Source organism: Wickerhamomyces ciferrii, contig 00029 (assembly GCF_000313485.1).
Source record: "Wickerhamomyces ciferrii WGS project CAIF00000000 data, strain NRRL Y-1031 F-60-10, contig 00029, whole genome shotgun sequence".
Lineage (NCBI taxonomy): Eukaryota > Fungi > Ascomycota > Saccharomycetes > Phaffomycetales > Wickerhamomycetaceae > Hansenula > Hansenula ciferrii.
In genome coordinates this window covers 115,936-130,920 of record NW_011887711.1, presented here as the reverse complement: position 1 = coordinate 130,920, position 14,985 = coordinate 115,936, and the positions used below count along the sequence as shown (strand labels likewise).

Genomic DNA, 14,985 nt, shown 5'->3' with positions numbered 1-14,985 from the left:
TAATCTATATCGTAAAAATATTTCAATATGCAATTTGATTAACGTTTGCCTTTCCTTCCTGCCTTCTTCTTTGGTGGAGCAGCGTGTCCTGTAGTATTGACGTGTTGAAATAACTTATTTCTTGAACTAAAATTTTGATTACAAACAGAACATTTCTCTCCCCCTACAGGTTTGTTATTTTGTTCTTTTTCTGTATCACCGCCTGATGGTCCAGGTGTAGAGCTCTCAGATGTGTTTTTGGCTCTTTTGGCTTTTTTCCCCTTATTCTTTTTGGAATTACCTGTATCCCATTCATCATCTGAATCATCAATATCTAAAGAAATACCTTTCTCTAATTGAGCTGCTAGTTTTGCAAGTTCGTCTTCTTCTTCATCATCTTCTTCCCCGGCCTCTGATTTGGACTGAGACTTATCTTTATTGTATTTTTGTTTTTTCTTTTCTTTCTTCGATAGTTTCTTTTTTGGTATCACTTCTGGTTTTGGTTCTGGTTCTGATTCCAAATCAGATTCAAGTGAGTCATCAACCTCTAATTCTTCGGCATTTACCCCTGATATTCCGTTTGAATTAGGCTCTTCTTGGTGATGTTTTGATGGGCCTTGCTTTATGTTCTTATTCTCATCATCTTCAACTTCAGACACATCATCGTCATAATCATCATTACCAAGACCTTTAAGTTGCTCCTCGATCTTCCTTATTTCCTCATCTATATCATTTCTAGTTTCATCCTCATCTATTCCATCTTCAGAATCTTCCACGTCCAATTCGTCATCTTCTTCTGGCTCAGAAAGATCATCAGCGGTATCAAATTCACTTTCATCAGAAACAGGGTCTATACCTAAAGATATACCTTCTTTCTTCATTTCCCATCTTAATTTAGATATAGCTTTCTTATGTTTATTGCTACTTTCATGTGCATTGAATTGTTTTTGTGTCTTGAAACTCTTATTACATACAAAACATTCAAAAACTTCAATCTCCTCTTCATCTTCCTCTTCACTTTCTGAAGATTCTGCAAAATTGTTTTCCATCTCTTCCAATTCAGCATGACTAATCTTTTGCCAGTTCTGTGCTTCATATTCACCTCTTTTCTGTGCATTAGCTTCTCTATCTTTCGCAATCTGTTTGCGTAATTCTTCTTGATTTTTACGTTTCTTCTCTTGTTCAAAAGCAGCTGCACCTTCTTTAACTCTTGGATCTCTTTTCTTTATGAATGCAACGTAGCTTTTAACAGTCTCATTAAATTCACGGCGTGCAGAATCTCTAGCTTTTTTGTTTTCTCTCTCCATTGCACGTCTTGTACGACGATCACCAGCTGTTGAATATCTATATTCATCTTTCCATGAAAAAGTTTTCACTGTTGAGAATGAAGACCAAACTTGATAAAACTTTCTCACTTCTGATCCATAATCTGATTTGCTTCTACCAAATTTTGGATATAAAATATTTGTAGTATCAGATGGATCATCATCTTGATATGATGCATATTTATCAAGACCTTGTTGACGACCTGATAAAACTTCTTCCGCTGCAAGCTTTTCAAATACACGACTAGCCAATACATAAATACCAGCCATAGAATCATCAATTCTTGTGTATAAAGTTGGATCAAAAAACTTCAAAAGTTCATCTGTTGTTGTACCTGTGATATCTGGTGATAGATCATCTTCATCATCGTAACCATAATCGTCATCATCTCTTAAGATCGAAGACTTATGTGAATCATACCATGCTCTCTCCTGTGGGTCTGACAAAACTTCATAAGCGGACCTTATAAGATCAAAAACTCTGGCGGCTTCCTCCACATTATCAAGATTTTTATCAGGATGATATTGTAAAGCTTTCTTTCTGTATGCTTTCTTAAGCTCTATATCAGACGCAGACGTTTCGACTCCTAACAATTCATAGTAGTCCGTTTTCATTCTGTGAAGATCCTCTCACGAGTCAATGACTAATCTGTTCGTTCTTTATGGTTTCAAACAATTATAATTGACTTTTCCCGAGTATAAATTATTCAGTTTATTGAAGGTTATACCAATTTTTTTTCGTATATCCACCCAGACACCACTTCATAAGACAATATAAATTTCTAACACATTTTGATTTTATGTTCTTGAAAACATTCAAATCTTGGCTTATGAAACATCAATGAAATGCTTGTGAGATTCTCAGCTATTTAGTCACATTCCCTAAACTTATAGCTCAAAGATATGGTTGTATGGCTCCACGCCTAATGGTTGTTCACTAAGTGCTGAAATAATGTTTTATCTCCATAAACTCCATTCGAATTCAACATATTTACACTTTGTAAAAATGAAAATCTGCATTATACCAAAAAGATTCAACTAACGCCGTTAATTGCTTGTTACTCAGTACAAATATATGGACTATAATGGATACAGACTGTTGAACTAGCTGCCTATTTAAAGAGAGGTAAAGTCCTGCTTCATAGGATTACAAAAGGTTTTCATTGGTGGTCAATTTCGTGTTCCTCTGAGAGCTGATAATTGGTTTGATGGTAATTGAATATGGCACATAATTATATTTCAAAATTTGAAGTCTTTCTTAGAAATACTGTATTTGGTCGCTTCGTTTACTCTTTAAGTAGAGGTAAATACTTCAAGTCTGCAGAAGAATATGCTGATTATCAAGTTCCTTCAAAATACCTTGACCTTGAATCCAAAGAGCCAATATTAGTTGATTGGGACAGTGAGGATGACCCACAAAACCCTCAAAATTGGCCTTTGTCTCTGAGGCTATTCTTTGTGCTTTTGAACTCATTCATTTGTCTAACAGTATATATTGCTTCTGCAATTTATACTCCTGGGATTGAACAAATTGAAAAGGATTTAGACATTTCATCAACAGTTGCAACATTACCCTTGTCTTTATTCGTTATTGGATATGGTATTGGTCCATTAATTTTTGGTCCATTAACTGAAAATGCAAAGATTGGTAGAATGCCAGTTTATTTTTGGACAATTTTTATGTTTATTATCTTACAAATTCCAACTGCGTTGGTGAAAAACATTGAAGGTTTCTGTGTCTTAAGATTCATCACTGGTTTGTTTGTTGCAGCACCTATAGGTGTCGGTCCTGCTGCTATCGCTGATGTTATTCCTATGGCTTATGTTCCTTTTGCTATAACATTCTGGTCTGTTTTCTCTGTTTCTGGCCCAGCATTGGGTCCATTAATCGGTGCTATTTTTACTGTTAAGGCTACTTGGAGATGGGTTTTCTGGTTCTTGGTGATTTTAAATGGGGTTGGTTTGGCTCTTATGGCATTCTTTTTCCCTGAACCATCTTCAAAGGCCCTTTTATATAAAAAAGCTTTAATTTTAAGAAAGAAAACTGGAAATGAAAATATTACAAGCTCAGGTGAAATTGAATTGAAACATATGAGCACAAAAGAAGTAATCATTGACACACTATGGAGACCTTTCGAAATTTCAATCAAAGAACCAGTTGTTCTATTAATTCATCTTTATATTTCATTGATGTATGCAATCACTTACCTATGGTTTGAAGCATTTCCTATCGTGTTCTTCCAAACTAAAAAATTTACATTAGTTACAATGGGTGTTACTTATATTTGTATTTTTGTTGGTTGTGTTATTGGTGCTTCAGTTTATATTCCATGGTCTTACAAAATATTTACCAAACCAATGTTGAATAATGAAATGATTAGTCCTGAAGTATTTTTACCTTTGACAATAGTGGGATCAATTATCATGCCTATAGGTATGTTCATCTTTGGCTGGACTTCATCTCCTGAAATCAATTGGTTTCCTCCAATTTTAGGAGCTACATTGTTCGTTTTTGGATCTTTCTTCGTTTTTCAAACATTATTCAATTACTTGAGTATGTCATTCTTCAGGTTTCTTGCTTCTGTATTTTCAGGAAATGCAGCAATCAGATCAATTTTTGGAGGTGTCTTCCCCTTGTTTGGAAGTGCATTATTCAAAAATACAGGCTCTGAAAGATTCCCTGTTGGATGGGGTTCAAGCATCTTAGGATTTATATTTATCGGGATGATTGCAATCCCTGTGCTGTTTTATTTTAATGGTCCCAAGTTAAGAGCAAGATCCAAATATGCTGGACTTGGTGATATGGGTGATATGGATGTTGATACCCAGCCAGAACCAATTTCTGATGGAAAAGAATCGATAATAAGTCATGTTTAACATCACAAAAATAGCTTATTAATGCTTGATTTTTCAAATAATACATTTTTTCTACATTGTTTTTCATAATTTTATATGATCTCTATTACAATGTACACAGCTGAACTAATATAGCTGATTTCTCATATATAGAGTTTACCTTACTAATTTTAAAAATCTATTTGTCTACCAAAAATTTAAACATAAGAATGAATATGTAGTATACAATATTTACCTATTAAACTTCAAATACGACATAAATATATAAGTCAAAACTTTTAAACCGTGAATCCTTTAATAAACCCCCCAAAGTATTAGTATTATAAAATTAATATATAAAAAATTCAAATTGTGCAAGTGTATAAATAATTATAAGTGTAAAGATCATATTAAAAGTGATATGATTGTGATTAAAAAAAACTGAAGTAAAAAAATGAGATTACACGTCAAACCATTAAATTAAAAGTGTATCTATGCATGTTGTTTCGGCCAAATCTAGAAAATCCATCCATAAATGGATTGTAATATAGTTGGCTTCTCATTGTATTTGTTGCTCTTCTCCATTCTCTCTATGTAACGACGTTCATGTTCTGTCACTTCATCAAGTCCCGAAACCAAATCTGCTTCTTCAGGTTTAACAAATTTTGTTCTCTTAACCAATTTATAAACAATGAAAATAACAATATCTAATAAGATCATTAAATAGTTTGTCAAGAACCCACCAGCTGTAAAATTACCTGGAATAAAAGTAGCATAACCAATAGTAATTATCATCAAAGCAGTCATGATCATAGGGAAAATTGTTGTATAAGGTTGAAAATATGATTTGTAAAGAAATTTCGATCTGTCTAAACCTTGCTTGTTACATGCTCTCCAGAAATGAATATAAGTAATTGTCATGAAGAAATAATTGGCAATTTGGGCACTGGTAACGACGTTAATGATCCAGTTCAAGACTTTGGCTGCACCATCACCTAATTGTAATAATGATAATAATGAAAATAAAAATGCAACACCAACACAGAAAATTGGAACACCATCTTTAGTACAGTATTGAAAGAACTTTGGTGCAAAACCTCTTTGTGCCATTGCTAATAAAGCTCTTGATGAACAATACACATATGAATTACCAGCACTGAATGTTGAGAGGACACAGAGTACGTTAACAATATGTGGTAGAACTTGAATATTCATATTTTTCATTGCAATAACATAAGGTGAGAAATTACCATTTGAAGCAGAATCTGTACCAGCTAATTTTAACAAAGTTGGATCATTTGAAGCTAATAAAATACCAACACTTAAAGCACCCAAAATGTAAAAGACTGCCATTCTATAAAAAACTGTTCTGAATGATGAAGCTAAAACTTTACGAGTTTCTTGACCGGTTTCACCTGCAACCATTGCAAGATACTCTGGACCAACAATTGTGAAACAAGCTCTTGTCAAAGCATTGAAAAAACCGGTAAATTCACCAAAAGTACCCTTGTGTAAATATTCAACAAATGGTCCTGGGTTGTTCCAGTTACGGAAACCAAAAGCATCATGTTGAGGATTACCACCAACCATTGTAACAAAAGTAAAGACGATTAAACCAACAGCTAATACCACCTTACCTATTGTTAAGTAAAATTCAGATTCACCAAACCATTTGACTGCAAACACATTCAAAACGGTATAAATGAAGATTTGAATACAGAAACTAATAGCTGGGGAATAATCATCTCTCCAAAAATGAATCATTGAATTAACAGCTGTGATTTCAAAAGGAATATAAATACTAATCATGACATAATAATTGAATCCTGTAACAACTTCAAAGGCTTCATCAACACAACGACCGGCCATTTGAATAAAAGGAGCATTAATTGGTAAGTAGGTAACCATTTCACCAATTGAAACAATGACACAAAAAGTTGTCAATGACCATATCATATATGACAATAATAACCCCAACGGACCACCGTACATTAAAGTTGAAGAAATAGTAACAAATAAACCTGTACCAATACTACCACCAAGAGCAATTAAATTGACCGTTCTTGAGGTTAAAGTACGATGTGTTGAATGAGTTTCTGTAGATTTGATTGAGCTTTGATCATCTGATGAAGAGCTTTCATGTCTTTGTTGCTCATATGAAGAATCTCTTTTTTCAAAAGAGTTTACTTCAGCTTCAGATTTAACATTTTCAATATCAACCTCTGGTTGTCCATATCTTGCGAAAACCATAATGAATTAAATAATTGATGTTCCCAAATATAAAGTTTTGTGTCAAATTATAGCCTATGACTTATTTTTTACCTAATTTGGTGAAGACGAGCGTGAAAAGTTAAAACTGTGAACAGGTAAATGTGAGATCTGTAAGATAAAAAGTTGGAGATGTCCTTCGTGATTAGGCAACTTGTTTGTAATGGAAATGGTTGAACTTTAGTGTCAAAGCTGTATAGTCTATTTGCACAGATTGGTATAAAGGGTTCAAAGCTTTTTATGAAAGGGTTTCAAACCAAGATGGATTTGGAATTGTATTTATACCAAAAAGCCATAATTAAATTTTTTTTTGCAGGGTAGGACCGTACCCTAGACTCTACGGTTTTGAAAAAAATTCTACTTGTATCTCTTATATAAAGAGAACCACTACTTCATTTCTCGCCTTTTTTTCAGATTTCAATACATAAGATTTCAGTGCGATTCTGCAAGTGTTCCAAATGGTGTTATTTTATGCCAAAACGTTTGCTATTCTTCTCTTTTGTAGGAGTTTGTTTGACACTTGAGCCAGACTATTGGCCAGTATCTGACGTAGTTTTCAAATATATGGCATGAAAAAAAACCTTTTCTGAGGTCTGTAGTGCGCACTGCGAAAACTAGTATATCGGCCTGCAGGGCTTGAACTTTAGGCGTTAAAAACTTTTCATTGTGAAGTACACGCTAAAATAGCCGCAAATTTTCGCACAAAGAAGTTTGAATTTCAGATTCCATAATTTGCTGATTTTCAGTATCTATCAATTATGATGTTCATTGCTTAATCGCAGAGAGAGGTTACGGAAATCCAGCTTTTACAAACTCATGCACTAATGCCTTCCACCAGGAAATTGTTGCACTCTTAGGCCGTTGACCATAGGCCATATTAATGATCATGAGAGTCTAATATCTATAGGCTCGCTCATCCCCTGGGCCCTGGCTGACTGTAAAAGAAATTTAAGCCCAGTCGTCTGTCGTAAATGTAATTTATGTTGCAGCTCGCGGCGCTCTCATATATTTTATTCATAATTTTTGAAATTATTTCCGAGTTTGGGTTTTCAAGAGATTTAAATTGAAAAATTGGCGTGAATTGGCAAAAATTGGCAAAGTTTGGCAAAAAACTTAAATGAAAAAAAAAGCAGGAAAATATTCCTAATTTAGTAATTTGCTAAACTTGGGGTTTATTCATGCTTAAATTATATGATCGCGTGAACTTCGTACTGTAAATTAAATTGAGTGCTGATTGAAATTTATATTAAGTGGTCCAGTACCAGTAGACTGATAATTCGTTATAAAACATAAAATGTACTAGCTGTGTTGTAACTTGTACTTGTACACCGTTCAACCTTTTGATTCCAGGTCTCACACTTTAGACGAGGCTCAGGTCCCAAGGCCCAGGGGCTTAGTGAATTCTGCGTATTAAATATGATTGCAGTAGATTGTGTCAAAAAAATTTATAATATTTCAACACCAGCTTGCATGTTATATATCAGCTAGGTGTGGCGAGTAAAGCTCATATGATTAATACAAAATTGATATGTATTCCATATTGATTACCTCTAGTTCATAGTTCATATACCATAAATACAGTTCAAAAGTATTATAATAACTAAGGATATTGCTGTTTCTGGTTTGGAGCTATTAATAAGGTTTGAATTGACTACAACATGACCTTACACAATATTCCAATATTCAAATTTTTATTAAAAGTAAACAACTGAATGTATATTGTATATCATTATTAACGTCTAATATCGCATTATCATATAATCTAAAATCACCCCCATATGTATAATATAATAATTCTAAAAGCCCTGATCACCCAATACTCTTGACATCAGCTCAATATTTTCAAACATACTGGTGGTACATTGGTGTAAGTGTTGACCACCTTCTTTCTTCCGTTGAAACTTACTCATATTGAGCTTTTTATTGTATAATAACAAATGTACCCTGTTGGCAAAATTTAACAATATATCTTCACTTTGTAAGAGGTTTGCAATTTTTGGAATCATAATATGAGCTTGAGATAATGGAATTTCCAAGTTAATCAATATATTTTTAAGAAGTCTGTGTGATTTTGAAAGATTCAAATCATTAATTTGGTCAATTTCAAGGTATTCTTGAACAGTTTTTCCATTGGATTCTGTTTCCTTGAGTGATGGATATTTTGACTCTATAGCGGCTTCTTCAAGATCACCTAGTACCGACTTGAGTTTTAGCTGAATATCCATCAACTCTCTTTCGAGTTTCTCATTTGATAGTTTTAAGTTTTTCAGTTTCTCTGTTGAATTGTCTAAATCTTTCTTCAAATCTATATTTGTTTTAGCTTTAAAATCTATATCTTTCTTCAAATTTTCGTTTGATTTTGTTATTAAATCAATTTCTTCTTTTAATCTATTATTTGAATCTTTATAAAGTTCTATTTCTTCATTTGATCCTTTGCTTTTTCTTTCAAATTCATCAACTTGTGCCTTCAAATTACCAATTTGCACGTCTTTCTCATCAATACTGTTCACTTTATAAATACCATAGGTCACTTCTTCTTGATGTGAGTTGAATTCATCCAAAATTGAGAAGCCATTTGGTAATTTTGAAATGTAGTTCTTTAAATCTCTTAACTCTTTTAATTCTTTTATTTCTTTATCATAGTTTGGAGTTGGATTCGAAACTTGGATTGGATTGGATTGAATTTGGACGTTTGGAGATGATTTTTTCTTGCTTGACTTTAAAGGTGTATCCTGAAAACTTGTATCTTGAGACATTTTTTCATTTGAGCCATCTGATTCATCAGAAGCATCGTTTATTGAATCACTTAGATCTGCAGAAACTGCCAGATTGGACAGTCTTGATTTGGCCTTTATTATATCTCTTGGTTGTACTTTTGTAGACGAAATCTCTGCTGGTGTAGACTGTGACAGTGGAGTCCATATCTTTTCTGCTGCTGGACTTTGATAAGTATTTGTGTTTGGTTGTTGGTTGTTGTTGTTATTGTTGTTTTGATTTCCGTTAACGCTCGTATTAACTGAGATGGACCTCTTTTTGGTATTATTCATCTTGGAATCCAGATACTCTGCAATTTGGGTAGCACTCTTCTGATCAAACTCAGGCATTTCTAAATCTGTATTTGATTCTTCTGATGAATTACTGTCATCATAACGATATGAATCTGATTCTGTGTCTGAATGATACCTAACCATGTCTGATTATCCTAATCTTTAAAGCAAATAGTTTGTGAGCAGATAACAACAATAATATAATACAAATTGAAAGAGAAGGTAGTCTCTTTGAGCTATAGTAAACAACACAAGATCTCTAATTTGATGGTAAAGATAGTCCTTTTGTTTCAACTGGTAACGAATGCACTTGGTCCTCAACACCCACTTTCCTTTGTTCACTTACGGTAATTAGCTGAGCAGCTGTCTTTGATGTTTGTAGAAAGGTTGCTTGTACGATTTCCTGCTATTTTTGCGCCTTTTGTCTAATTATTTAATCTGACTTCAAGCTTTTAATATTTAATACTTGTACACAAAAACGAAAACTAGAAAAGTAAACAAAGAAAACCGCGACAACGCGATTGCAAGATAATGGTAAGAGCACTACATCACGGATTTTTATGTAATCAATATAAAGATTATAGTACACGTAATCGCGACGAGCTACATCTTCAAAAATTGAATGAATTAGATAGAAGAAAACATAATTTTAAATGCAATCACCATACTGAATAGTTTACCAAATCAAACACTTCTACAGAATTTTTAAAACGTTAATAATGATCTATTAGCTCAGGAAGTAGAATTCAAGAGTTGCTCTATATACAAATAAAACTAATTATTAATAGTGAGACCATGATATAGCCAGCATCATAGCAGCATAAAAATTCGTGAACATATTCAAATAAGAACTTGGATGAAAGAGATAAAAAGGTGAAGAACTGAAGTTTCATGATAGTCTTTTTTTTTTTTGAGTTATACTATAGCAAAAATTAATTTAAACACTGTCTGAAATTGAGGCAGATCTGTGTTCAAGGAGAGCACCAGATTTTGTGTCTTCAATGTTTTGGAAATCAGCTTTGGTTTCATCATAAACTTGGTCACCAGCAATTGCTCTTGAAAATTTGTGTTCAACAGGAACATAATGTTTGGATTTCCAAGCTCTTGGAATTTTTTCATATAAATCATCAACATCTTCCAATGATAAACCTTTGGTTTCATAAACAAGGGCCCAAGCAAACAAGATACATAAGAAGTTACAACCACCCCAAATGAAGAAAACATTAGACTTTAATCTAGCAGAACCTGGTGCATCATCAACCAAATATGGAGTAGCAAATGCAATGGCGAAATTCCATAGCCAATTTGAAGCAGTTGACATAGCAATAGATTTAGCTCTAGTTCTCAATGGGAAGATTTCACCTGTAACAACCCAAGCACCGGTACCCCATGTTGAAGCAAAGAATGCAATGAAAGTACATGTGAATGCAATCATACATTTGTTAGCAGCATCTGAGTTTGTGGTAGCACCAATTATTGCAATCAAAAGTTCACTTGTACTCATACCAATAGCACCACTGATTAAAAGCTTACGACGACCAATAACATCAACTAATAAAATACCAGGAATAGTACAGATAACATTGACGATATTTGTGATCAAAGTGATAGTAAAACCATTTTTAATACCTGAATTTTTGAAAAAGGTTGTACCGAAATAAAAGATAAAGTTGATACCTGTTAATTGTTGGAAAGCTTGAATGAAAATACCGGTCATTAATCTTTTGAATTGAGAGTTTGAGAAACTGAAACAATCAGCCCAGCTTGAAGAACCTTGAGATAATTCCACTTCATAATTAGCAACAATTTCACCTAATTCATCAACCAAAGCTGGATGGTTAACTGGTAATTTTCTTAATCTTGACAATGAATTCATAGCATCATCATTTTTGCTTTTAGAAATGTAAAATCTTGGTGTTTCTGGTAAAAAGAACATACCAAGTGATAAGAAAATTGAAAACACAAATTGGATAGCAAATGGAACTCTGTATGAAGCTGAACTGTTCAAGTCTTTGGTACCTTGATTAACACATGAGGCTAAAAGTAAACCAATAGTAATTGCAAATTGGTAACAAGAAACAACAGCACCACGAATCCATTTAGGACTTGCTTCAGATTGGTATAATGGAACAGTAGAAGATAAAAGACCAACACCAAGACCAGCAATGACACGACCGGCAATCAATAATGGAACACTATGAGAGGCAACTTGTAATATAACACCAATGTTGAAGACAACGGCACAAGAAAATATCAAAGTAAGACGACGACCGATGGTATCGTTCAAGAATGGAGCAAGCATAGCACCAACGAATGTACCAACAGATAAAATTGAGACAATTAAAGAGTGTTCACTAGATGTGAAATAACCTTCACCACCGTTGATACCTGGATGATCTTGAGGAAAGTGTTTCAAAACATATGGCATAGCAAGAACACCATTGATAAGACCTGTATCGTAACCAAAAAGTAAACCACCACAAGCAGCAAATAAACCAACGAAAACAGCCATGAAGGTTGAACCTTCTGTTTTTTCTTCAGTCTTGAAGATTCTTCTTAATGGATTTCCCATAGTTGAAATTTGATAATATAATTAAGTTTGTATAATTAATAATTGTTTGATAATAATGAAGGAAAATTAAGAAGGTATATCTGTTGAAATAATGGAGATTTTCAATTCCTTTTATACATGGGAGGTTATATGGCTGATTAATTTGATCTGGCTTTGGATTTGAAATTTTAATGTAGAACATTGGGGATTCTCGAGATCTGTTGACTCAATATTCGACAAAAATACGACTATCTGGGGTAAAATGTATTTATTTTCCAGGAGAGTACAGTAACTTGTATGTCAATTTCATGAATTTCTATTTTTATGGACAAATAAACCAACGAACAAGTCATTTAATGCAGGTTGTTTTTCTCAAGATCACAGAATCCAAAATTTGAACCAATCAGATTTTGATGCGGGACAAATTTGTAGAGATATATGCAATCCCCGGAAAATTTATTTTAAAAAGAAACTTTATTTTACGACAGATTAAAAAAATCGGACAAATTACTTAAAAATAATTGCAACTTTGTTACTTAAAAAATATTCTTCCTTAGATACAAAATGAAAAGCCGTAACGAAACCCCACAAAGTCACTTTTCACAGTAATTTTAGTCTATATTTAACATGGCTTTCAAGTTTTCGGTGATGTGTAGCCTGTGGGCTGTCATGATTTGAGAGTTGATCACGACTTCATTTCCCAGTATGACTTGTTCCGTAGTATAGACATATAGGGCACTAGACTGATTCTAGGTATTTCAAAATCAGCTACATCGTGAGAATTCGAAGTACATGTGCGCTGTTTCATCAATTTGTTTTGTCCGATTTTGATCCGCTCTTCCATTAAGGAGTCATTTCTTTAAGTAATTGTCAAAGATCAGAGGAAATGATTGGTCAATCTTTCGGTTACTACTGCAGCTGGACAAAATAGAATCGCCAAGTTTGAGGTTTTTCCATCTTTATTATGTAGTTTTTCCCCAATATTCAGTGAATCACGTTGCTGCATGAAGTTCCTTATAAGGATTTTTATAGATACTATAGGACGTGACGCCGGGGTAAACCAGAATTTATTGCTCAATTGACAGTTCAAAGAAAAATAAATCTGTTAGTTTTACAGAGAAAGCAGCAATATGAAACAAAGTAAATTGTTAATTGTAATATGTCAGGCATATAGTACAGCTCTCGCGATTATTCGCTCGTTTCTGGACCCTTATTATACGGCTGAATATTGTACGCGATACTAATCAATATTAGTCTATATATATTGTAATTAGTCACGCCGTAATTTGCAGTGTTTTGGACATTGCAGATTTTCAAACGTATTCTAGAGCAAGCTATATGTTTTAAGTAGCTAATTGTGGATTGACTAAACAATATATTAAGTGTAATTGAGAGCTATACGTGATATAGTCACCTATTTATCTCTTGTGTAACTCACTTCAATAACAGTTCTAATCACCAAAACTTTCAAGAATGTATAATCTGGGGTGAATAACTTGAAGTTGCCTATAACAAGTAAAATACCGCTCCTTGGTAACTACTACTTGGGCTTCTAATTTTCTAACTCACAATATAGCATGTCTCCCCAAAACATCAGACATATAAATTTATCCAACAATGACAAGCATGATACGAGACAAAATATCAAAACAACATGACAAGGACCTTGATTGGACATGACTGGGGTCTAAAGAGTCATCATTAATCTGATTATAGATCAGTTTTAGCTCATGGATTTCAACATGCTTCTATTTAAGTACTAAGTAGTAAAAGATATTCGAGGGAGACCAAGTTCAATATAATTACGCCTGGTATATCACATTACAACTTGGGATCGAAGCTATACAAATACTCAGCATAACATCAATTTAATTTTATAATTATAGCTGGTAGCTCTTGCGCATGATGCTCATGATAATCTTATATGCTATTGATATAATTAATATATTATAGTCGATATTATATAGGAACTTCTGATATATCCAAGATCCAAATACCCATATGTTTAGCTGTGTGGATGTACAATTAATCGTGATATTAATTATTATAATAAATTTACACCATGTCTATATGTGATAACTAGTATAAAAGTTTAATGTTGTATACTTTACAGCTAGGCATGACTAACGAATCCTGGCTGCTTAGTACTTACTATAATCATTATGTATCATACTGAAAAACTATGATTAATGGTAACCAGCTTTGAAACCTAGGATGTAATGAATAAGTATACTGATCATATATCATTGAATAATTATATCTAGCTGTATAGTATTTCTTAATTGTGCATGTCAAAATGGCCAACTTATACGCCAGTAATTCGTCGCCCAAATAAAATCCTATTGTTTGGTGTGTCAATAATTAAAGTCCATAATCTAGATCGTCGACTTCTATGCCCCAATTTGTTCAGCGCTTATCTTTTAAGAGAACCATGATTCATGATTCATAGTAATCTATAGTATATCTCCACATAAAGTGGCAAATTGTGATTAATCGTAATTTCGTAAAGCTGTTGAGGTAGTCATCCAAAAATCTGGGGTGAAAACTGAAAAGGCGATACGGAAAAAAAAAAAAAAATATCAAGCGACGTGTTTTTTCTTTATGCATGCTGCAGTGTCAAAAAAAATAAACAATTTTTAAGGTAAGCTAAGCTTATAAGCTGGTAAGTAAAAATAATTTTTCCACTGTGCTTTAAGCTTGGACATGCGGCTGGTGAGCGAGTGGTCTATTCAGCTAATTATTTCTTTAAATGAGGAGATGTATATTTTTCTGAAATTAGATCTAGATGACTGATTCATCATGAGAAGCGTTTGGCCGTCTATTAGTATTCAGTATATTAACGAATCACGATCTGTAGTATGTACGCTTAAATCTTTCTCAATTGATTCTCGAAATTAGATCTACCAATAATTTATGGGGAATGGAATCGCGATTCGCAGGTCTTGAATTATCTGAAATTCCAGCACTCCAGCGGTGGGCT

At 33.4% G+C, this 14,985-nt stretch overlaps 5 protein-coding genes across 5 annotated transcripts; 1 reads left to right on the top strand and 4 right to left on the bottom strand.

Moving 5' to 3' along the window:
* Positions 1–38: 38 nt before the first annotated feature.
* Positions 39–1,919, bottom strand: JJJ1 (Jjj1p; the record flags this gene model as incomplete). The annotated part of the gene is made up of 1 exon (XM_011278003.1): positions 39–1,919. One exon carries the CDS (start codon positions 1,917–1,919, stop codon positions 39–41), a length of 1,881 nt encoding a protein of 626 aa, XP_011276305.1.
* A 606-nt stretch (positions 1,920–2,525) lies between these two features.
* Positions 2,526–4,181, top strand: CHR2 (MFS transporter; the record flags this gene model as incomplete). Its single annotated transcript, XM_011278002.1, has 1 exon — positions 2,526–4,181. The coding sequence occupies one exon, from the start codon at positions 2,526–2,528 to the stop codon at positions 4,179–4,181; it is 1,656 nt and encodes a 551-aa protein (XP_011276304.1).
* Positions 4,182–4,655: 474 nt separating this feature from the next.
* Positions 4,656–6,389, bottom strand: AGP4 (General amino acid permease; the record flags this gene model as incomplete). Its single annotated transcript, XM_011278001.1, has 1 exon — positions 4,656–6,389. One exon carries the CDS (start codon positions 6,387–6,389, stop codon positions 4,656–4,658), a length of 1,734 nt encoding a protein of 577 aa, XP_011276303.1.
* Positions 6,390–8,203: 1,814 nt separating this feature from the next.
* On the bottom strand, positions 8,204–9,598 carry CNM67 (Cnm67p; the record flags this gene model as incomplete). Its single annotated transcript, XM_011278000.1, has 1 exon — positions 8,204–9,598. One exon carries the CDS (start codon positions 9,596–9,598, stop codon positions 8,204–8,206), a length of 1,395 nt encoding a protein of 464 aa, XP_011276302.1.
* Positions 9,599–10,391: 793 nt separating this feature from the next.
* KHT11 (sugar porter family MFS transporter) lies at positions 10,392–12,026 on the bottom strand (the record flags this gene model as incomplete). Its single annotated transcript, XM_011277999.1, has 1 exon — positions 10,392–12,026. One exon carries the CDS (start codon positions 12,024–12,026, stop codon positions 10,392–10,394), a length of 1,635 nt encoding a protein of 544 aa, XP_011276301.1.
* Positions 12,027–14,985: the final 2,959 nt, after the last annotated feature.